Genomic DNA, 22,749 nt, shown 5'->3' on the forward strand with positions numbered 1-22,749 from the left:
ATGATTTAGTAATAAAAATCTAAATTAGTTGCAGTCGGCCAGTCGGGAACCAACTCAAAACAAGGATACAGAAGCTCTTTAAAAATTGTTTTTATCATGAATTTAATGAAACTTGTGCCTGAAGTTTTCTGATACTTGTTAACATTCCATAAGCCATTATTTGTGTTTCAAAATTAATATTCTCTTCCAACACCTCTCCATCTGTGTGATCTTGTCACCTTCTCTTAAGTCTGAAGGTCTGTGAAGTACTATTCAAAGCAGAGTATTTCTTATGTATCATGATTAAATCTTTAACGGCTTTAAAGGGCTTCTTCGGTCGTCTTCATCTAAATTGCTTCCTCCATTCAATACAAATTGATCAGGATTCGAAAAGTTCGCCTCAGGAAATCGCTCAGCAGATTTGTTCCAGACCAGCCCAGAAAATGATTGTACTGTCTGGGTGGACTTACATCACGATGTGCATGGACAAATTCAAATTACCCGTGATTTCCTGTGATAACGCTAATCCTGTCTGGATGGGGTTTAAAGTTTTTTTCACTTTACCTTCCTGGCGGTGATGGAAACCCACAGATGTGTGCTTTTAAACCTTGATGGACGCTGAGAACAAGAATCCCGATCTTCAAGCACTGTTTATAGAAGATAATATCTTTATTCATATTCTCTTTACAATATTGGAAAACAAAACTAAAAGACGGCATCTTAATAAAATCTCTCACAGAGAAACAACAGAGCAAAACATGGGGAGGCCCACATTGATACAAAAATAAAATTCATGAATGAAAAAAAACCCTCATGTGGCGTACATTCAGATGATTCATATTCTGCACAACAACAGCGACACACAGATAGCGACTGTACAGCACAATACCTGTCGATTATAACAACTCTTTTGTAACAAAATGTTCAAACAGCAGTCACAGTCAAACCAGCAGTGATAGAAAGACATTATTCATAACCCTTACAGAATGTGCTGTCAGATCCACAGATTCAGATGAGAAAGACTTGTGTGAATCAGATAAATAGAAGTAGAAGAACACACTGTGGTAGCCATTCAAGTCTCTGTTTCCAAAGCCTACTTCTTTTCTTTTCTTTCTTTCAGAAATAGAGCCAAAGCTTAGTCAGCCTCCTGCAAAACCTGCAATGATTTAACATGCACAGGAGGTCCTCGGTTTACGACGTCCTCGACCTAAGTCATCTTTATGAACTGGTTACATGGAACTAGTTGGCGAGTGGAGCGGACGAATACGTCAGCGCTCCAAGACGGCTTTGTTTCCATTCACCAGTTGTATACCACCTTACATTCATTAACTTTTTGCCCTTCATTTTGGCTCCCAAGCATGAGTTAGACTCTTCTGATGGCAGTGCTTCGAAGGAAAGGAAAGCCATCTCCATGGAAGTAAAATTAGATTAAAAATAAAATGCTTGGAACATGAATTTTCTGAAGAACTGATCGATATCGTGATGCACGTAACGGCTTTGTTTAAATTTTCGCCAGAGTTCTGACAAATGGCGAAAATCGACTTACGTACGGAACTCCAACGTAAGTCGAGGCCCCCTGTATTGACATTTGCAGATTGATTTAGCTTCTTAATGTTGCCAGATGGGCAACAGACTGGCGACCTGTTCAGGGTGTCCGCTGCCTTTGCCCGAGTCAGCTGGGATCGACTCCGGCACCCCCTAGTGAGGATAAAGCGGCGTATAGAGAATGGATGGATGGATGTTGCCAGATGGGAGAGATTTGGCAGTTGGGACATTAAGAACCAAAGAAAAAGTTGCAACAAATATTTCTTTTTTATTTTTTGATATCCTTTGAGTTACAACAGACACTTTTCTCCAGTCCAAGCGCTCCCCTTGTGTCTTATCTCCCCAACTGCTGAGAGCTGCATAAAAATTCAACTGATATCGGCTTTGATTTTTTACAAGTGACATCTGCATCCTCGGCACGTGGCAGCGGCGCGGTAAACACAGCGTACACGTTCACCCCGTGCTCCGTCATTTGTGAAATCACAAACTGTCCAAACATCAGCGAAAGCAGATTTGTCCTTCAGTTCTGATCTTTCTGTCTGCGCTGGTATTTCACAAATGACCTGGTCGGGGAGTGCGTGTGTTTGTTTGGACGGAATAATCACCTTCTGACATTGGTTGCTAAGGCGATGGGAGTTAACGGATAAACAGGAGTAATGCATGGATTCTGTTGTACAGATTATATCAGGACGTTCCACATGCGACAATCGTGGTGTCACGGATTTGGGATGTGAAACTGAAAGATGGACTGAAACATTTGCTTATCTGCACTTTTACATTATGCTTGTGGCTTTTTGTAGCTCTTCCAACATATTGAGCTAAATAAAGTACAAACTGTGTATTTATTGAACTCAGAAACGGGTACAATGCATCGCTACCACAGTGTGCTTTGTTTAGTAAGACAGCATGGAGGAATGAAATCCATCCATTTTTCTTTACCTTTTTCAACACATTGCCTTTGGTTTTGGGAAAATGGGATCTTTTTCTAATCAGCAGACTAAACAGTAATAAAAATATTAGAAAATAAGTCATAAAAAATCTAGTGCAGCATTATTTTGTTCAGATTTAGTCGTGGATATTGTAGCTCTATTCAGAAACTGATGATCAGGCTAAACATTAACTCTACTATTAACACATTACACATTCACTTTTTAATCCGCTGCACACTGCACAACAAGCCTTTGACCAAAACAAGCATGTGTTTTATCTGAGAGTTCTACATTCGCACCATTTAAAATGGCTGCGTAGACAGCTTGTTACTGCTGCAGAACATTTTCCACATTTAGAGAATGCTTTATCATCGAGGGCAGCAACACTGCATAGCGGGACTTGATCACAAACACGCAAACGTTTCCTCCAAAGAAAAATACTGTAATCTAGTTCAGACTCATTAAAATCCATGAAGCGATGTGTACAGACTGTATAAATCTACAGAACTTCTACAGTATTGATAACAGTGTAACACTTAGTTAAAAATACTTCACAAATAACATCACCTTATATCACTTTTGTGTTTATGACTTTCATCTTTTTTGTCTTTTTTTTGGTTTATTTTTATGAGGATCCGGCCCTCGTCATTATAGTAGACACTAACAATAAACAACAGCAACAGTAAGCAGATTAAAGAGTTCACTGAAATGTTGATCCTGCATGAAATGTGCTTAACGTCACTTTTAATAAATCTGAAATAGTGGATCAGGCGCACAATAAACTGGTGTGTTTTCTTGCCATTCTTGGAAGTCATTTATGACCACATAAATCTGAGGAACACAAACACACTGTAGAATGCGCATAAGATAAACCTTAATGGTGATTTATCAGTGCAACACTTCTTATTAAACCTCTTTTCTCAGGAGTTTTCTCATTGAGCATTGTTGTCTGAACATCACACCGTCGGGACAACAGAGTTTTCTTTGTGCCTGCTGTCTCATGTTTATGTACAATGATCGGTATAACACAGTTGACTTTAGAGCGGTGGGCTTGTCGTTGTAGTAAAATGCGGGACTGCTACACAGTTTGAACACGTTTTGAATGTGGTCCGTTATTCCGAGAGGCAAAAGCTTTATGTCGAAGCTCATAAATGTCTCACTTTGCCCCAAACAGAGCCAAGTCAGTAATACTGTTCAACAACTCAACGAGTGCTCTTGGTGGTGTCTCTTAGACAAACCCCCCCCCCAAAAAAAAAAAAAAAAAAAAACGATAAACTTCTGCTGAACTTCCTCCACGGAGGCAACCGGGAAGCTCTGAATGAATCACCCCATCTAGTCTGGCACAGCAAGACTACTACTTTAAAAAGTCTAGCAAATCAAAGACAACTGAACTACTGTTTCATGTGTCGCTTTCATCTCCATCAGAGTGAAAAAAAAAGGTCAGATCTCACAGCCACAGACTGCAGAAGAAACTCATCTGAGAAGTTTACTTGTACACAAAGCTGCCTTAGAATGGAGGAGAAGTGGATTGGTGGCTAAAAGTAAAAAACCTCCAGAAATGATGCAAATTGCCTCTAGGCAGGCTAGGCTTTGAGCCCAAAACCTGTCCTTAAAACATCACCTCCTCGCAGCTTCCATAATCGCTCTCCACCATGCTGGACCCGTCGTAGCTGCGTGGGTTCGGCCCTGCAGGTCTGGTTTGAGGCTGGGCGGGGTTCGGCGCAGGCGGCGGGCTGGGATTCTCTGCGTACGACGGCATGGCGACGCTCAGGCGCATGCTGAGTCTCTTGTAGCCGCCCGAGACGTTGTCGAGGCTGCGGGTGTGCTGGGTGGGGTAGTAGCTGATGGCGGTGTACTCGTTGGGGCACTGAGAGCTGGGAATAGGAAGCCCGTCCGGACCCAGGAAGTCGTCCAGGTTTTGGTTGCTGTAGCACGGCGGCAGGGGTGCGCGGCGGTCACATCGGTCCAGTGGGAATGGGAAGCCACCAAAACGAGAGTTCCTCCGAGAGTCCATGGTGGAGGTGGAGTAGGTGTCCTCTACAATGTCAAACTGGGGGAACTCCTGGACTGTCGGGCGGCCGTAGTAGTCCGGGTCAGCTGGGTAGACTGAGGAGAGAGGACAGATAAGAAAAACATCAGAGTCATATGTCCTGATACTTTCTGTAGATCTGCCAGTCTATATGTTTGTCACGAAATGCTACGAAGAATTTAAAGTGTTTAGTAAAGAGAACGGTTTTCTTTAGGACCAGTACCGACTACTGGTCATCGTTATGGCGACTGACAAAGCAGGTTCATAATTAGAGAACATCATTAAATGACAGTCAAACCATACGGGATCGATTGTGACCTCAGAGGACAACAGGTGTGATTACATTGCGTGAACAAGTTCAGGCATTGTCAGTTTAATGGCTAAACTTGTCACGTTCATGTAAGATTGAAGCCAGGCTGATAATCGTTTGATTCATGCATTGATTGGCAACCTGCAATCCAGAACTTTTGTCTCCCTCCTCTGGCAGTGGGAGTAATTACACAAACAATCATCACTTTCTGTGTTTTTCCTGCTAGTCTATGTTGCCGTTAACTGATGTCGAGCTGCAGCTGTAGCCTTTTGGCTTGAATGTAATGGACGATGATTTATCCTACAATGTCAAACATTTGGTCCACGTTTTCAAAGTTTCTCTGTGATTTCTGTTTTAACCACCAGCTGGTCAAAACAAGCGTTTCTCAGGTCATCAGCCTGGGTCCTGGGTGGATGTAATGGACATTTTTTACCTTCTTTTGCACATTATATGGACTGTATTACTTGCTAAATCTATCATTAAGATAACTGTTAGTTGCAGATCATAGTAATCAAATGCAAAAAAGGAACAAGAATGATGAATAATTCATTACTAAATAGTATTTGCAAGTGAGATAAAGTGGAATGTAATTTTCTGACAGCTGGATTTGGCCACACCTAACACTGACTTCTTTTTTTGGACTAATCAAAAACAAGGTACTTAGTTAGCTAAATTTGAAATAATGTTTGGGCAAAGATGCGTCTTCACTGGACACAATATGACCGAATGAAGATTAAAGCTCCTAAACTCTCCTAAGTTTGCACAGAGATTAATGCTAATGCCAAATTCTTTATTATTATTATTATTAGCTGCTTTCCTCTAGTTTAAAAAAGACAAAAGGCAAAGTTGTGCATGTTAATTTGCAAAAACTGGCACTAATACACCCACCAAACCTAGATTTTTGAACTGACCAGACTGATCAACCCCCTCAAAATCAACATCTGGTGTCACTGACAAACACCCAGACAGTTGGAGCTGTGTGTGGTAAGACAGCTTTAACTATTTGCATATTAAATCCTTGAAAGTAGATTTCAGTAATGTGGGTTTGATTAGCAGAACAGGAGGAGGAAAGGTGTCTAAAGAAAGCTCAGTGTCTCTACATTTTACCTAAAGGCAGATGACGGATCCAGAACTTCTAATGATGGCAAAGCAGAATAATCCTCTTCTGTCTGCTACGACCAGCATTAAGACAATTCAAGGGGGACCCTCAGGATAAGCTTCTCAAGCTTTTTATTCACCTCTTTATTGGTTAAGTGTTTCCCAGAAACTAATCTCAAGCTAAGTTCCCAACCTTGAAATATGTATTTTATGATAAAGCACTCTTTTTTGATCCACTAATCCTGAATAAGAAATGGGAGAGGGTGTCAGAAGAACGATTGTTTTTCTGAGTTTGTTGACAACCATGCAGTAATTCATACTTTTGGTTATTTTCCCTTGCAGAGTATCGATTGATCATTTCAGAATATCCGTATACGAACCATTGCTCTCTGTGTGTCAGGATGTTGAATGTAATTCAAAAGTCTAGATAGATTATGATGACATAAAATTATATGATATTGTATTAGCATTTTTCCATATTTTCTAACATCTAGAGGCCATAATTATTATTCATTAATCAGCTGTTCCTGTGGTATAACCATGTCTAATATCCCATCTATCAGAAGTCACTGCTTCAAACATCCGTACAAGCACAGATACACACTTTTGCTCTGACAAAAAAGTCTTTTTTATTGTCAAACTTGAAGAAATTATCTTTTTTTGTCCCAAGCATTGAGGAGAACCTAATGGATTTCATGGGTGTAATGTTTCTGCATATATTCAGCATCAGGGAACGTCTAGTAAGTCAGGAACATTGTCTCAAAAACCTGAAAACATTGTCAGTAATATTTATTCTATTTCTTCTTCTCTAAAATGTGCTGCTCAGACTATCCTACTACCCTCTTATGTTATGTTTGAGTTCTGTTCCTACGGCCTGACGTAAGTCGATTTTTGCCGTAAGTCCGAACTCCATCAGAAGAGCCTGACTTATGCTTGGGAGCCATAATGAAGGGCAAAAAGTTTGTGAATGCAGCAGAATCCAAGGTGGCATACAACAGGCAAATGTAAACAAAGCCGTCTTATAGCGCTGCATGATGACTTATTTATCTGCTCCGCTCACCAACTAGTTCCACATTACCAGTTCCGATGTAACAACGAAATGACATAGGTTGAGGACGTCATAAACCGAGGACCTCTTGTGTTGAATTCATTGGCTGATGTCGGTCTACCGCAGATTTATCGATAGCGTATATAGCACGTTATCTGTCTGCTCAGCTGTGATGCACACTCTGCTACATGTGCTGCAGGCAGTACTGAGAGGAAACACTGGAGCTGGAGATGCTCTGCTGGACAAACAATTTAGGAAATCAACCAAAAGCATCTCCTTTGTCAGACAGGCATTGTTTAGGGTTGGGGTTAGGGTTTTAAACTGCATTTAGCTTATGTCAGGATTTAAAGATTTTAAACGATCCCCAAACCGCTTAACAGCAAATCCAACAACAACCGTAGCAACAATAAAGAATCGCTAATAATCCACAAAAGGTCACAGCTCTGCTCACATGGTGTGATTGACAGGAAACACCCTGCAGCAACGAATGCTTAGCAGAAAAGACAGGAGGTGGAATCTAAAAAAACTAAACTAAACTAAAAGCGGATTCTCGAGGATTACCCTTTCAAATTCCTGGACTTTCATTCATCAAAATCTCAAACTAACAAGGCAGATGTATTATACAGTTTGTTCCAACAAAGCAACATTAAGAAAGACCCCCGCTATCGCTGGAGTTACCGAGAATACTAAGCAGAACCCCAGCTGCTCGTACTGCGAGACGGAGATGAGAAGAGAGACGAAGTGGCAGGGGGAGTTGGAAAAGGAGATGGTGGGAATGAGATGAAAAACAAGAGACAGAGAACAACTTGGGTGGGAGGGGAGAAAAATGAGACGAAACAGAGAAAAATCAACAGTAAAGATGGAGGGAGATGGAGGAGTTATGGTGAAATTATTCAACACAAAGATGTAAGAGAGGACTGGGAAAGATGGAAGAGGAAGACAAAGTGAAAGATGGAGAAAGGGATGAAGATGTTTCCAATCTTAAGTAATGAAAACAGCAGAAGATCGACAAATCTCCCTCTTAACAGACATCAAAGGCAGCGTTCATTCATCCGGACTCAAAATCTATGCTCGTGTTACTTCCATACTTTGCACTGTTCAATAACGTGTTAAGCACAAGAGCCGTTCTCGTTATGAAGCTGCAGAGAACAAAGTGTTGGATCGCTGCCACAGGCTGCAGCGTTGATAACAAATGTTAGAAGTTCTTTGTTGACTTCAAGGTGAAGTCTGTGGTTCTGGAGAGTAATCAGCTACTGACATGCACCAGATTAACCGTTTCAAGCCATTTTGTCGGTTATTTGCAGAACTAGGATGAGATATTCAGTTAAATTTAGCACTTCTAATCCAAAATGTATGCACTTAGGAAGGCAAAGGCAATGGGCTAACTGTGACTGCAAAGGATTGATAGGAAAGCGACACTCAGGGAAGCTTCATCTATTTTATGGATGGACGGATGGACGGACGGACAGACGGACGGACAGACAGACAGACAGACAGTCTGTTTACTCAAACTGTATTTTTACATAACCAAACTTTTCAGCTACATGTTTTATGCATTTTTGATGTGGGAAACAAACATAATAAATGTGAAATAGTGACTGATATGCAGCCTCTTAATCTACATTTCCAAATCGCTACTAAAATGCTGATTTCAGAACTGTGACATTGTCTGACAAACTCACACTTATACCAGAAGTAAAAGACAGAAGCAATGAATTTGGCAACTGAGGACAGTGCTGGTGTCCATTCCAGACAGCATCAAAGATTTGCCCATAAAGTGACTAGATTTGCTTGTAGATGCTTTTTTGGAAAAGAAAAGGAAATGCTAAAGGAGCTTCATGAGGCACCGATATGGAAACAGCATCAATGGGAAAAAATAGTTGCTTGGACCAATTGATGCAACACTTCTCAATCATGTCTAGTCCAAATTTAAGATTTTTCTGCTATCACATGCTCTGGATGACTTGTCATAATTAGAGCCATGATCTGCTCTCCATCAGAAAATCCTCCTGGAGAACATCCACCATCAGTTCATGACCTAAAGCTCAACAATAATGGGTTCTGCAGCAAGACAAAGACTCAAAACATGCAAGTAAGTCCACCTCTGAGTGGCTCAGAAAGAACTAAATGAAGGTTCTAGCTGGCCCAGTCAAAGTCATGATCTAAAACCATCTAATGTGACTGAATTAAAACTATTCTACCGAGAAGAGTGGAGCAGAATTCCTCCATGGTGATGTAAAAGACTGATCAGAAGCTGAAACAAACATTTAACTGCAGTTGTTGTTGCCAAGAGACCAACCAGTTATTAGGTTTAGGGGGCAATTACTTTTTCACGGGGGTGGAATGAGTTTTAAATAAATCTTTGTTAAATCATCATTTAAAAACTGCATTTTGTGGATTGTCCCTGTCTAATACTGAATAAATATAAACATCAGTTTGAAACAGGTAAAAATACATAGCCAATTTCTGTCTTCTAAACACAACTACTGCAGTCAGTCAGACCAAATTCCCTCCCTGTTTTTTCCGATTTTGTATTAACACAGAATCTAAAAATCGAAAAAACTGAACCTATCCTTTAAACCAGACTCACACAAAGATTTATTTATTTTTATACCAGACTGACCTCTATTTAGTTTTAACCTTCTATCTGAAAGTTCTTTCTTTTCCCAAACTTAAGTCAACTTATTATTCAAGGTCTCATAAAACTAAAATACTCTACTATGCAAATAGATAGTTTGAATTTGTTAAGATCTTTGTGTTTTACCTGCAAAGTAATGAATATCTACAGCCTCTAGGCCTCTCCCTACAATGAATAAGTCATACTGTGTGTTAAAGGTAAAATAAAAATCATAATTAGTGTCAGAACTCATCATAGTGCACGTTTCTGCGTGTAGTCAGGGGTCACTTTGGTTGTGTTTGGCTGGAAAGTCTTAGAAATAAGAACCAAATGTTCATCATGATTCACCAGTGTTTTCCTTTAGCAACGTTTTTAAGTAGTTTCCCCAAATTCTGGATCTAAACAACCTTGAAAAACACATTAAAAATCCTGAAATTTCCCTTCTGCCAAATATGAAGCCTCTTCTATTGGGCTTTGCAAAAAGCTGGAAGGTTCAAGTGAGGCTGACCACGTGAAAAGAAATAATCAGATTCGAGGGCTGGATTTTAAGGTGGCCATCCGTGACTGTCGGCATGTGTTAAATACAGATCAGTGTGTCTGCAGCCTTTCACTTTTACTTTATATCCCAGAATTCATGTAGACATACAGAAAATAATAAAATAATTTGGTGTCTACGTTAATCTCTCTGCACAAACTTAGGAGAGTTTAGGAGCTCTAACCTTTAATTAAAAAAAAACTGAGCTCAAGTGATATGCTTAAAAATTCAGACATTTCAACATTTATGTGTTCTAAAACAGACGTGAATTTCTCATATATTGACCCCTATGCCGTGCAAGCGATCATGAACAAAGGCACTCATTCCGTCTGTTTGAGGCAATTTAAAAATCTTGTTTTTTAAGATTTGCATTTTTGTTAGGAATCAGTGGGCAGAGAAGTCAGACTATTTGAAGACAGGCTAACAAATTGTTGGTTTATGTGACCAGCTCCATCTTACAAGAATTTTAAAAAATGGCAATGGTGATCGAACACAAAGGCCCTATTTTTTCAGCATGGACTGATATACTCATTTTGTGTTTGTGTTGTGAGTCCACCCACTTATTTAACCATTTCTTGAATATTTCAAACACATGAGAATCGCGTGATCTGCCCGCAAGACAGGTGAGGTCGGGTCAGTCGCCATAAGGATTTACTAATGGGGTCACGGTGCAAATTAAACACAAAATGTTGAGGTTTCCCCTTTATCAACGCGTGAGATAACAAGTGAAGTAGTGTAGGAATGTGTCCTTTATCCTCTGTGATAAGGTTAAGCAGATGAATGACCTGCCAGCCTGGCACTGCCTGGGGACTGATGGCATGACCAACGCCTGATCTGCCTTTCTTCATCTGCCTCAAGAACATAGCAGTGGATGTATGAGTCACGGCTCAGTTGTATTGATCCACTACATGAAGAAAGAAAAAAAAAACCCACAGTGCTGCGCATAAAAGGGGAGAGAGTGAATGCGAGAAAGACAAGGACGACAGAGAGAGAGCTTAACAAAAGGAGAAAGTTTAAGGGTAACGGCAGGAAAGAAAACGACCAAAGAGACGGATAGCGAGAGAAGGTAAAGAGGAAGAAAAGCAGTGGAAAAACAGAGACAATAGGCCTTATGCAAGGACACTTTTGTATTATTCTAAATCCCTTTTTTCAGCAGAGTAAAAAAACAGGTGTTCAGATGTAGCGAAATCTTTAGGCTGCAAACAATGTAAGAACTATTTTCTTTTTTATCAAGCAAACTGAATTCCTTTGCTAGCAAATCAGGTGCCCTATAAAGGTACCTACACGACTACTACATGTGCTTTTACTTGCGCAAAAATGAGAGTAAAAAAGTGGAACTTAAAGGAGAATTCCAGTTTATTTCAACCCGGCACATTTCCTACTGATGCGTCTCTTCTTGTCATGCTAACTTCTTCACATCTGTTGCAGAGATTTGGCAAAACGGTGTTGAAAAGACAATTAACATGAGCACCCTGCAGCGTCCCAAAGCAGGTTTTTACAGCAATCATTCTGAACGCTTATTTCTGACTATTTCTGACTGAAAGAAAAGGCTGAGATCAGAGCTGAGCTTTAAGTCTGTTCTGCTCTTTCTGCCTCGGTCCTTACAGCTAAAGTCAGCCTCTCACATGCACACAAGCCGGCATATTTTTATTTCTTCACTGACTCTCTCAGCCTTCCTTTTCCCAAAACGTGGAACAAATGTTGTGTGTTCCAAAGATGAAGCAGTCTGAAGTTAATTATTTAAAAAATATTTATAAAAGGGAGATATTACTGTTAAAGAAAATCAGCATGTTCAATTAGAAAGGCTAACACAGCACTAGAACTGCTAAATTAAATATTATTAAACACAATCAATGATTTTGGCTTCACATAAGTCTATAAACACTCTACTCATGGGCATGTAGAAAACAGAGCAGGAAGATAAAACCACTTGGTTTTAGTTTGGGTAAATCAGACATTTGAGGGAAATATTTCACACACGTGTCTGAGTGAACTGCAGCTGCCTATCAGCATCAGCCCCTGCAAGCGAGGCGTTTGAGAACATTGGTAAATTCCAGTGCTCTTCAATAAGAACTTCGAGGAAAAGACAGAATTAGTGCAATGTCTGACTGAAATATTTTGCATATGTCAAGTCACTTTCAACCTTTACATCATTTACAATACCAGGATGTGAAATATTCACGGTTAATACCATCCTGTACCAAAAACAAGGATCAAATCATGTCGTCGTGGAAAAATAAGTCTGCAGCTCTGTATCGCTTAGCTATCTGCTGTAGGGTAAAAAACACTCAGGTGGGGCCAAACGAAGGATACGCCTTTAGTTTCATCTCACAAGCTGCTTTGTTGAACTTCCGTTTCCCCTAAAACTGTGCAATGAAAGTGTAAAGTGCAGATTAACATGACCCATAGAGCCAAAAAATAGCTGCATTTATGGGCAATATGGACTTGGAACTGAGCACTAATTCAGTTAGTAAATGATGACTAACATTTAATTTCTAGTTGTACGTTTAGATTCCTTTGTTTTATTTCGTATTCCTTATTTTTAGGCGAGTGTTTCTGTTCTGTTGGTTTGGCTATGTTGTGTTTATAACATAATTTCTGTTACTACTTATTAATTATTCCCAAGATGCATTTTTTGTGGGTTTTTTTGTGCTTTTGATGATGAAATCAGTCAGCCAGGTTGTATTAAATCACAATTTTCACTAAACTTCAAGGAGGCTGAAACAGTGAAAATGCACATAAACGATTTTCTGTTTCCACATCCACAGTGAGAAAGTGCACATAATGTAGAGCAGCATCCACATTTCTAGAGCTATGTCAGTGTTGACATAATGAGGAGGAGATCTAATATGAGACAGAATGCAAATAATCAAAACATTGTGCTGTACACTAATTTATAGCACGCCAGTCAAAGCTGCACTTATGGCTGAACTATTTTGTGCGCTAAATTTCAGCGCATTTCCTTCATCCCCTCTAATGCATCCCTTCATGTTAGGGACAGTGTTCGGAAAGGAGGTGACAGAAAAACACTGCAACAGAAAAAGATGCGAGGGACCGAATCGAGACATACAAAAGGACAACGCCGAGAGAGAGGAAATGACAGACAGAGGAGGGAGAAATTTAATGGGTTTGACAGGACAAAAGCAGAGAGCGAGAGATGTTGAATGAGGGAGGTCGCACACGAACAGCGAGGGGAGAAATGGAAACGTAAAAACGTACAGACATGAACCACGGAAATCACGCTTTACTGATGCTATTGTGTCCGGTTGGCCGCGTCAAAATTGCCTTTGAATAGTTTTTACTTTGATTAAAAGTGAGACAGAAGCACAAGGAACCAGCATTTTCACCTTAAGCTGCAGCAATCCCTATTTTTCTACCAATAACTGATCAAATTATGTGCTGTTCCTCATGCTGTTCCTTGCGTAGCGTTCCACTGAGGTCGTCTCGTCTATGAATGTTTCATCTTCCAAAGTTTAAACAGCGTCGTGTGTTGACACATTATTCTAACAGCAAATACACGTCTATAATCACCTTTAATGACTGATTTAATCCATCTGTTCTTACTTCTTCAGTGATTTTGTTATTTTTTTGTTTTATTTCTTGTATTACAATTATCTGCTTTCATTACTGAATCTTTTTCCAGTCGCTGTTCGACAATTAATATAATCGGAAGTCAAGAAAACCTGGAAGCTGTGACAACTAGATGCATTTTTTATAGAAAGAAAACGACATAACCAATCAGTTCAATATTGTTGCCGATAAAGGCTCAGTCAATTAGTTCACTGATTGTTCAAGTTCTTTGATGGATAATGTCGTCAAAAATCACTTGAAACCTTCTTCAGATAGTTTTTACTTTGATTGAAAGGAAGGCAAAAGAACATGTAACCAACATTTTCACTTTAAGCTGCAGTAATCCCTGTATTTATATCAAATTATCTGCATCATGCTGTTCGTGGTGTAGCGTCTCATTGTTTCTTCATCCCTCGTCTACGAACATTACATCTTCCAAAGTTTAACTGCATGACTCTACAGACAGCCCCGTGTTTCCCATCATGCACCACTCTCACAATAAACATATAAATACCTGGCAGGCTTCAATCATTTTGATGTCCAGCTGATTTATTGGTCCTGCACTGATTTAAACCAAATCAAATGAGGGTTTCAGAGGCAAACATAGATACACACCTTCGTAGTCCCAGTGGTTCTTCCTGATGGAGTCGTTGTCGGAGCTGGACGGCGGCCTGGCAGGAAGGTTGGGGGCCACGCTGCACACCACCGGCCCATGGGTCTTTGGAGACACGCCTCCCGACGAGCCGATCTGGCTGCGTGGCCGCAGAGACCTGAACGGCGAGTGGTCGAGGTCGTCGGCTCGGCCGACCAACGAGTTCAGCTCAATGGGGTTGACTTCTTCAGAGTTAGCTTTGAGACTCTTGGCCAAGCTGGGCTGGAAGTAGCTGCGGTTGACAAAAGAGACGTGTTTAGTCCTTTTTAGACGCAGGGTATGTATCACTGATGGTTTGATCAGTCTGGTAAAGTGAAGGCTTTCTGTCATTCAGGTCCCTGTTGATGTTCTTCATGCATGTGTTCCTATACAACAGAAAAGACTTTGGGACTTACAGGATGTTTGTCATAAGATTACACTGTACATCAAGGATGAACCAAGGACTAAAGTAATAGTGTGACATTATTAGCATGATACTGTAGTGTTTTCAGTGTACATGTGTGGAGTGCACAATTTATACACGTGTCAACATAGCATATTACTTTCACATTGTATATATTGTGATATTTAACACATATATTTTAGATTTTTTATTTTTTACCAGGCCGACGGTGAGCCAATGCACTGAAATTTCGTTCAAATGTGCAACAATTAGCATATGTTATGAATGACAAAGTGGCTGTTCGATTCTATAATACATATTTAAAGGCAAACCTACCTTTTAAGTCATACTTCTGATTGATTTGACAGCTTTCATTTATTACTCTTTTGATTTCTGTTTATATTTACATATGTCAGTGTATTTAATGTATGTTTATTACTTCATTTTTATCATTCATGATTCTGTTTATATATGTATATATCATACCACATTTTATGGATTTATCTATATTTATATCCATCTCTATTTTAATAATTCACTCCAAAACAACTGAAGACGGTCCAGACTTGACGTTTCTTTGTCTGTGTTTTCTTTATTTTTTGCCCATTTTCAAAATCCCTGCAAACAGTTAAATGGAAACACAGCTACAGTCTCAGAGCAGGGTATCTGCAGTAGTAGTGATTACTGCACATCAAATCTATGTGCAGATATATTAATGTGACTGCATGAAGTTCAGACTTGCTCAAAGCGATACCAGGGGGCTGGTTCAGACATGAAGCCCACACCTTCCCATACTGTCTACATAATGGAAAGGAGCACAAGTCTGTTTGTTTTTTTGTTCTATTTGAGAAGAGTTCTTTATCTGTGGACTGGCTGGACATGACTCCAAATGGCTGATAATGTCGCTAACACTAATACAGTATGTTCAGACTGTGTGCACGTCGGCAAGTTTTCTACATTTTATGCCCTGTTGTATGTTTGTATGTAAGTGGATGTCTGGGGAGATGCAGAGTGAACAAATCAATTCTGAGCCTGGTCTAGTGTTCTTTCTTTTCTCCTCAAGTGCCTCTACAACTTTGCAGATGTATAATTGAAGAAATTCCATTACTGCTGGGATCAGATTCCCCCCCCAGTCCCTTTGTGTTCCAGGTCAGCTACCTCCCCTCAGCCTTTATTAAATGCACTTTTAATTCTGAACTTCAGAACAGTACACGGTGCAAAAAGTCAAGAAAGCTGTTGCTACACTTGATTCGTTAGCTTTTCAACATATTATAATAGAAGCAGCTGGTAAACATGGGGCTTTTACAGTCATTAAGGTCTGTAGGATAAAGGATCACATTATTTCATCACATGACTTACAGGATATCATCATCAGGATTTACTGTGGACACAAAAATTCCCTCTTACCCATTGGAGTCCTGCACACAGACGGGCTTTTTCTTCTTCTGCTGAACATATCGTTTTCTGATGCAAACGAAGACGCCGACCAACAAGAGTAATCCAAGCACGCTGGCTCCGATCTCTATGATTTCCACATAGCCAATCACCTCAGGAGACACCTGACGGACGGACAGCACGAGCTTAGAATGACTTAAGACACCGGTGGAAGTCTAATGTCGTGAACAGAACTTTAAGATTTGCACGAAACCATGAAAATCCATTTGTTCTGACTGACCAGATGCTGCAGGTCGCAGTGGATGGAGCCGTCGGTGACTTTACAGTCGAACCCTCCAGGACACAGATTGGGCGAACAGACTTCAAACTCGTTGTGGCACCTGAACGATTAGAAGACAGATTTATGTTGAGTGTGTTTGTAGTGTTTAATGGTTCAGTCCCTGAAGGCTCAGTGGCTGCATCAGTAGCCCCACAAGGTCCCAAAACATATTATTGTAATTTTTGTGCCTCTACTGGGGCAAATGTCTTGCCTGAGGGTGACACCAAAGGAAATTCTGTTACATTAGTCAGATATCACAGACTCAGCCTGTCTGCACTGTCAAAACCGCTTCGACTTTTGTCCGTTCTTTGTCTACCTCTGCTGTGGTGAGATTCAGTGGAGCTTTGAGCTGAATAATAATGTTAGTATGCTAATGCGCTAACACCCACAGTTATTGAAATGCATTAGATTGCAGACATCTAGAATGTTATTGTCATGGGTTTAGCATTGCAATATCAAAGTTTGGTATGTAACATTCTGCACATACAAATTCTTATGGATGTTAACTCGGAAACAATGATCAGTCTAACTCAGTATGGCCTCCAACAGAAAACTGTTATACATTTGAAAAGAATTTCCACACTTGAGCGGAAAAATTCGAGACGGGTGCATTTAAGATCTTCAAAGTCGGCAGAGCATGAGCTAAGTAGGGATGCATGAAATAGTTTTCACTGCCAATTGGTTTTCACATTGTTTTCTAGAATAACTGATCAACAGTTTGGTGTATAAAATGTCACAAAGTGGCACAAAATGCCAGTTATTATATCCAAAAGCTTAGGATTGCTCACGTGTTGTTTTAGGCAAGGCAAGTTCATTTTTATAGCACAGTTCATACACAAGGCAAATCAAGGTGATTTACAATGGCAAAGAAACACATTCATCGCAGAACTTTAGAATTAACGATAAACATGATTTAAAAGTAGACATCAAGACATTAAAATCATAGAAGAAACATAAAAGTGCATTAAAAGACAAGAAAACAGACTGAGCATCTAATAGAAAGCTTCAGTAAACAGTCTGGTTTTAAGGTCTGATTTAAAAGAGCCGACAGTTTGAGCAGACCTCCGGTGTTCAGGAAGTTTGTTCCACAGGTGAGGAGCATCATAGCTGAATGCTGCTTCACTGGTCTTGAGTCTGAGAACACACAGTAAACCTGTCCCTGATGACCTGAAGGCTCTGGATGCTTCATATGGAGATAATAAGAACAGGATGTGTTTTGGTCCAAGAACATTCAGTGCTTTGTAGACCAGGAATAAGATGTTAAAGTCTATCCTTCAACTAACAGGAAGCCAGTGTAGTGATTTGGTGTTAGTTAGGACTCTGGATCAGCTGCTTGACTGTAAAGACACCACTGCAATAATCTAACCTACTTAAAATAAATGCATGAACAAGTTTCTCTGCGTCTTCTCCAGACACGAAACCCTTGATTCTAGCAATGTTCTTCAGGTGGTTATTGGCGGATTTAGAAAGCGGTTGTTAAAAATTCAGGTCTGGGTTAATAATGACACCAAACTTTCTGGTTTGTCTTGTTTTTTATTCACATCCCAAGGAGAAGATAAACCAATTTTCAAATTTGAGAGGCTAAAATCAAAGGCGTTATTTTGTCTTAAAACGCATTTAAATGAATTCATTATTAATCCAATAATCATTTGCAGCTCCAGGGTGAAGAATGAGTTTAAAATTACCCTCAAAGTTGTGAATTTTTGTGTCGAGCTAGACGGAAATGAAGTTATTCTTTATGATAAATCAAAACATTATAATTTAAGTTTTGCCATTAGTGGAATTGTGTCCAAAAACCTAGAGTTTCCCTTTAAACAGCTACTTTTAATGCCTGTGAGTGCACGAATGTAAACAGGAGCGCTGAGCAGCACAAAGGCCGCCACCTTGGCCCTGGAGTGAAGGTTACATTTGGCTGACAAAAATAAAAGCCTGGATGCGGCCCTCCATCTTCCAGGCCCAGGCATGGAACACCACCCCGAGGACATACTGGCAGAGCTCTGATTGCTAAGTGCTGTTGCCGCGACACTGACAAAAAGCTATCATTTTGTTTTACATAAAACTGCCTGGCGTTCGCTTTTACCCGCTCATTTCCCTGGTGCTAAATTCCCTCGCTGTAGTTCACTGAAAGTATATTCCAGCGGCACTTTTACAGAGCAAAAACGCAGCGGACATTTATTAATTTTTCCTGCGAGGAAGCAGCTTGAAAAGACTTTTTGATGAACAGAGTTGACGTTTCTTTTTTGTTTGAGTTCCACACCATCTGTCATGCAGGTCATCCTCCTCCTCCTCCTATATGTGCTGCTGTACAGTACGTGGCATGGTAAAAACATATTTGCCTGTTTTTACAAATCACTCCGCAAACTCACACTTCCTGCAATTACAGTCCACCAGCGGTCATTTTTTCATTCGCCAAGTTAATCAAAACCCCACCTGGAACGTGCGTGCAATTAGACAGGCGGCTTTAATGAAAGGAAGAATATGCAAATGCAGCCGTAATTTTGTCACGCGGCCGCTGGTGGTGTGAGTGGAATACAACTAGCTGGTTTAAGAATGAGAGTGTATTTGACAGTGTGTGTGGAGTATGTAAGTCCAAACACATATACATGCAAATTCAACGCCGTGCACGCCGTTTTTCGGAATGCAGGCGTGTATTTCATTGCAAGTTATGTTGCATATAATGAGGGCTGTGTTGCATTTAGCCGGCCTTGGTGGAATCATGATAATATCTCTGGGTATTTAATTACAAATTTGTGGATGTGTGATTGCCATCCGTTCGACCACAAACACCTGGGAGGTTGCAGGTCTTCAACACCGATTACGTAAAACAGCTGAAGGAGCATGAATGGAAGCTGTGCCATGCAAATTTTATTCAAAAAGACACGATTAATCAATTCTAAATTGTTAAAGGCTTTTACTTTATGATAAAGAGTAAGAGGTAAGCACATTTTAGTTCAAACAGTTTTTTGTTAACAGCATTAAAATTCATAAAACTTGTGAACAGTTTGGTGGAATATCGCTGATTTTCAGTCACAGCTTTCCTACTTTTGCCACCCGTCTTTCACATTGTTGTTGAGGGACTTTATGTCAAAATTCAAGCAGCTCAGTTATGCTTGATGGCTTGTGACCATCCATCTTCCTCTTCATCACTTTCCAGATGTTTTCAGTGGAGTTCAGCGAGGTATGAATGAGGTGGATGAATGAAGAATGAAGTGTTGGAATGGAACGGCTGTCATCCATGTAGAGATGCTTATTTCAGAAAGATCTGCAGCGGTCTCTCATTTTTCCCCAGACCTGTATTCCTTAATAAATTAACAATGAGGTGTGTGTGCACGTGTCTACCTTGCTTCAGCGTTGTCCAGCGAGCAGTTGCACATGTAACCCTGAGCCTTGGGAACGCACACCCTGCCGTGGGGACACGACTGGGAGGCGCACGGGTTGTCGGCCAGCTCGCATCGGGCGCCGTGGAAGAGTCCCGCACACCTGCAGCGCAGCTCTGCACAGTAAATAAAACACACCCAGACATCTGAGACAAGCGCGACTGATCAAAGCCTCGGCGAGTTTCCCCTAAAGGCAGAAAATAATCAAAGCAAAGGTCAACCGGATCTAGCCAGAAAACATTGGAGTGTTTTTGGTATTAAGAGGAATAATCAGCCCTAAAAAACATGCGCCGTTCTCAGCAGCACATTTCTCCCTGTCTCAGACTCTAACATGGACTGTCTTCTGGGCAGAGTTTTAGAGTTTTCTGTCAAATGTCAATAGTTAATGATGTTCATTTAATTATGAGAAGTCAAAAATCATGATTATGATTAGCTACCATTAAATTCTGCAACCTCTGGCATCGCATTAGTCATTGTGTTTTAATAGAATCCCTTTTCTTCTTCACTGGGTCAGTCAGTATCTAATGCCTGCAGCTGTACTCGTTATCATAGGAACAACTGACTGCTGCCAACTTTCTCTGCTGGGTTTTATCTACATGAGTTTTTCTTGTGCAGTCGATCATCTTCAGCTAAATGTCGGGAGCCAAATTCGTGATCTCTGTTAATAATATTTGTTTCATTTTGCAGCCCCAGTGCGGTGTTCACCACTATGACTGAATGGAGTAGACTGCCTTTTCTTCATCATCAACTCAGTCAAACTTTCTCTGCCTGCACCTCCTCTCACTTCTCATTAAACAGCAACATGTTTCAGACATCAGGTCAGACTGAAAAAAGGAGTAAAGAAATAAGTACGACCACCAGCCACATCCCCTCATAAAGGAGTTACCTTCCCAGAAATGCAACCATGCAATGATTTGACTCTTAAAAAATGGTTGCATATGCAACGATTTTGGCAGCTGTATGAAGTCATCTACGCTACCGTTCAAAGGTTTGTGGTCACCCAGACACATTTCACACTTGTATTCATCTGCTAATATAACGGCACCAAGGTTTTCTAATCATCAATGAGCCTTTCAGCACCATTAGCTAACACAATGTAGCATTAGAACACAGGAGTGACAGTTGCTGGAAATGTTCCTCTGTACCCCTATGGAGATATTCCATTAAAAATCAGATGTTTCCAACTAGAATAGTCATTTACCACATAAACTAGACTGGATTTCTGATCACTGCAATGCTATCTTCATTGAGAAAAACTGCTTTTCTTTCAATAGTAAGGACATTTCTAAGTGACCCCAAACTTTTGAATGGTAGTGTATGCCAATGATCTGCTTGATTTTTGACTCTTGCTGGATGACCTACGGCTTGCTCCCAGTCATTGTTGTGATCAGTTTCAGTCTGGAGTTTTACCTACAACTTTATAACCACGTCCCATTTCCTGCCCAAAAGCGCCAAAAGCTACCGGATAGACATTAAACGCATAAATTATTATTTTTTGCTTCTCTTTCTGGTGCTGCCAATCTCATTTTAGAGGGATATGTTTGACATAATAAACCAGTATCTAAAAAGGCCTAAAGGGATACACACACACACACACAAAGAAAAAACAAAGCAAGTTAAACCCTGCTATTTCCTTCCATCTTGTTATTTCCTTTGACTTTTTACTTTCTCAGGAAGCAAACAAAATTGAAGCCTCGGATACACCGTTGGGGAATGACTACACATTCCGCAGCAAAAAGAACCATCCACTGTCTGCATTGTTGTTTACCGCCTGTCTGGTTGTATTTCCTTGACCTGGAAGGATGTTTTGAGAAAGAACATGCATTTGTTGTTCCAGACCGTGTACTGAGTTTTGTGCCTGAAGCGTAACTGAAATGCGATTTGACGTGATGATGAATAAAACCCGAGAAAAGTAATACCTTGCTGTGAACCTCTGTCCTCAGAGCCACAGCAGACATTTTGTACAAAAGGGGGAATAAGAAATTATGCAGCTCAATGACCTAACGGCTAAACCCGCAGTAAAGAAATAACATCAGGCCGAGAGTTTCGATATCAGCTTTAGGGTTCTTTTGTTTACAATGTTCTTCCAAAGCACAGAGATTTATATCTCTTCAGCTTCATGTTTGGTTTCATATCCACCCTGCTAGAAAGAGACAAACATATTGCCTGCACTCTGGGCCACAGTTTCACAGAGACTCGTGAGAATAATATTTAAAAGCCCCTGGTCTTTTATCTATAAAATTGCAGGTGTGCCTATCAGCTGCTATTCAGGTAAAGAATAAGTCAGACATCCTCTTTTGTGATGCACAATGCAACAAACAAGACACTGCAAGCCTCTCTGACATCATTTTTCTTTTTAAATTTTGTATGCTTTGTGAAGAACTGATGCATTGGTCCAATTAGTGACAACCTAAAATGGTTATAAGAAAACATGTCACATAAATGGGCCAAAGAGTCAGATAAGGATTTCAGGCCAAACACATCTTGAACAGCTGAGTTTTAACAGTTTGAAAGAACTTTAAACAACAATAAATGCAGAAAAAGACCCAAAAAAGGAAACTGCAAAACATTCTACTTCTGCACAGTTACAGATGAGTTTGAGGGAATTAGGTTCTTCTATAATTATGCACTGCGGTCCAAGAAACAAGTCGCACACTCTAATATTTCATCGGACCGCTTTTAGCTCTGAGAATGACACACATTCACCACGACATCATTTTGATAAGCTTTTGCAGTGCCACAACATTTATTTTTGTCCAGAGTTGCATCAGTTTTCACCAAGGTCTTATATTGATGATGGGAGAGCTGGACCGCTGTGCAGAGTCTCCTCCAGCACATCCCAATGATCGTCAATGGAGCTGAGGTCTGGACTCTGTGGAGGACAATCCATGTCTCATGCTCCCTGATCCACTCATTCACAGTGTGAGCCTCATGAATCCTGGCATCGCTGTTCAGTCCCAATTT

At 40.4% G+C, this 22,749-nt stretch overlaps 1 protein-coding gene across 1 annotated transcript in view; it reads right to left on the minus strand.

The window, feature by feature from the left end:
• Positions 1 to 629: 629 nt before the first annotated feature.
• Positions 630 to 22,749, minus strand: part of fat2 (FAT atypical cadherin 2) — a 152,115-nt gene continuing 129,995 nt past the window's right edge. Inside the window, exons 25-29 of the mRNA XM_051954476.1 lie at positions 19,748 to 19,901; positions 16,370 to 16,469; positions 16,102 to 16,253; positions 14,276 to 14,544; positions 630 to 4,559 (exon numbers count right to left, since the gene is read on the minus strand). Of these exons, the coding sequence (XP_051810436.1) occupies positions 4,063 to 4,559; positions 14,276 to 14,544; positions 16,102 to 16,253; positions 16,370 to 16,469; positions 19,748 to 19,901 (1,172 nt within the window). The 3' untranslated portion in view covers positions 630 to 4,062. The remainder of the gene's footprint in view (positions 4,560 to 14,275; positions 14,545 to 16,101; positions 16,254 to 16,369; positions 16,470 to 19,747; positions 19,902 to 22,749) is intronic.

The sequence above is a fragment of the Acanthochromis polyacanthus genome, chromosome 10 (genome assembly GCF_021347895.1).
Source record: "Acanthochromis polyacanthus isolate Apoly-LR-REF ecotype Palm Island chromosome 10, KAUST_Apoly_ChrSc, whole genome shotgun sequence".
NCBI lineage: Eukaryota > Metazoa > Chordata > Actinopteri > Pomacentridae > Acanthochromis > Acanthochromis polyacanthus.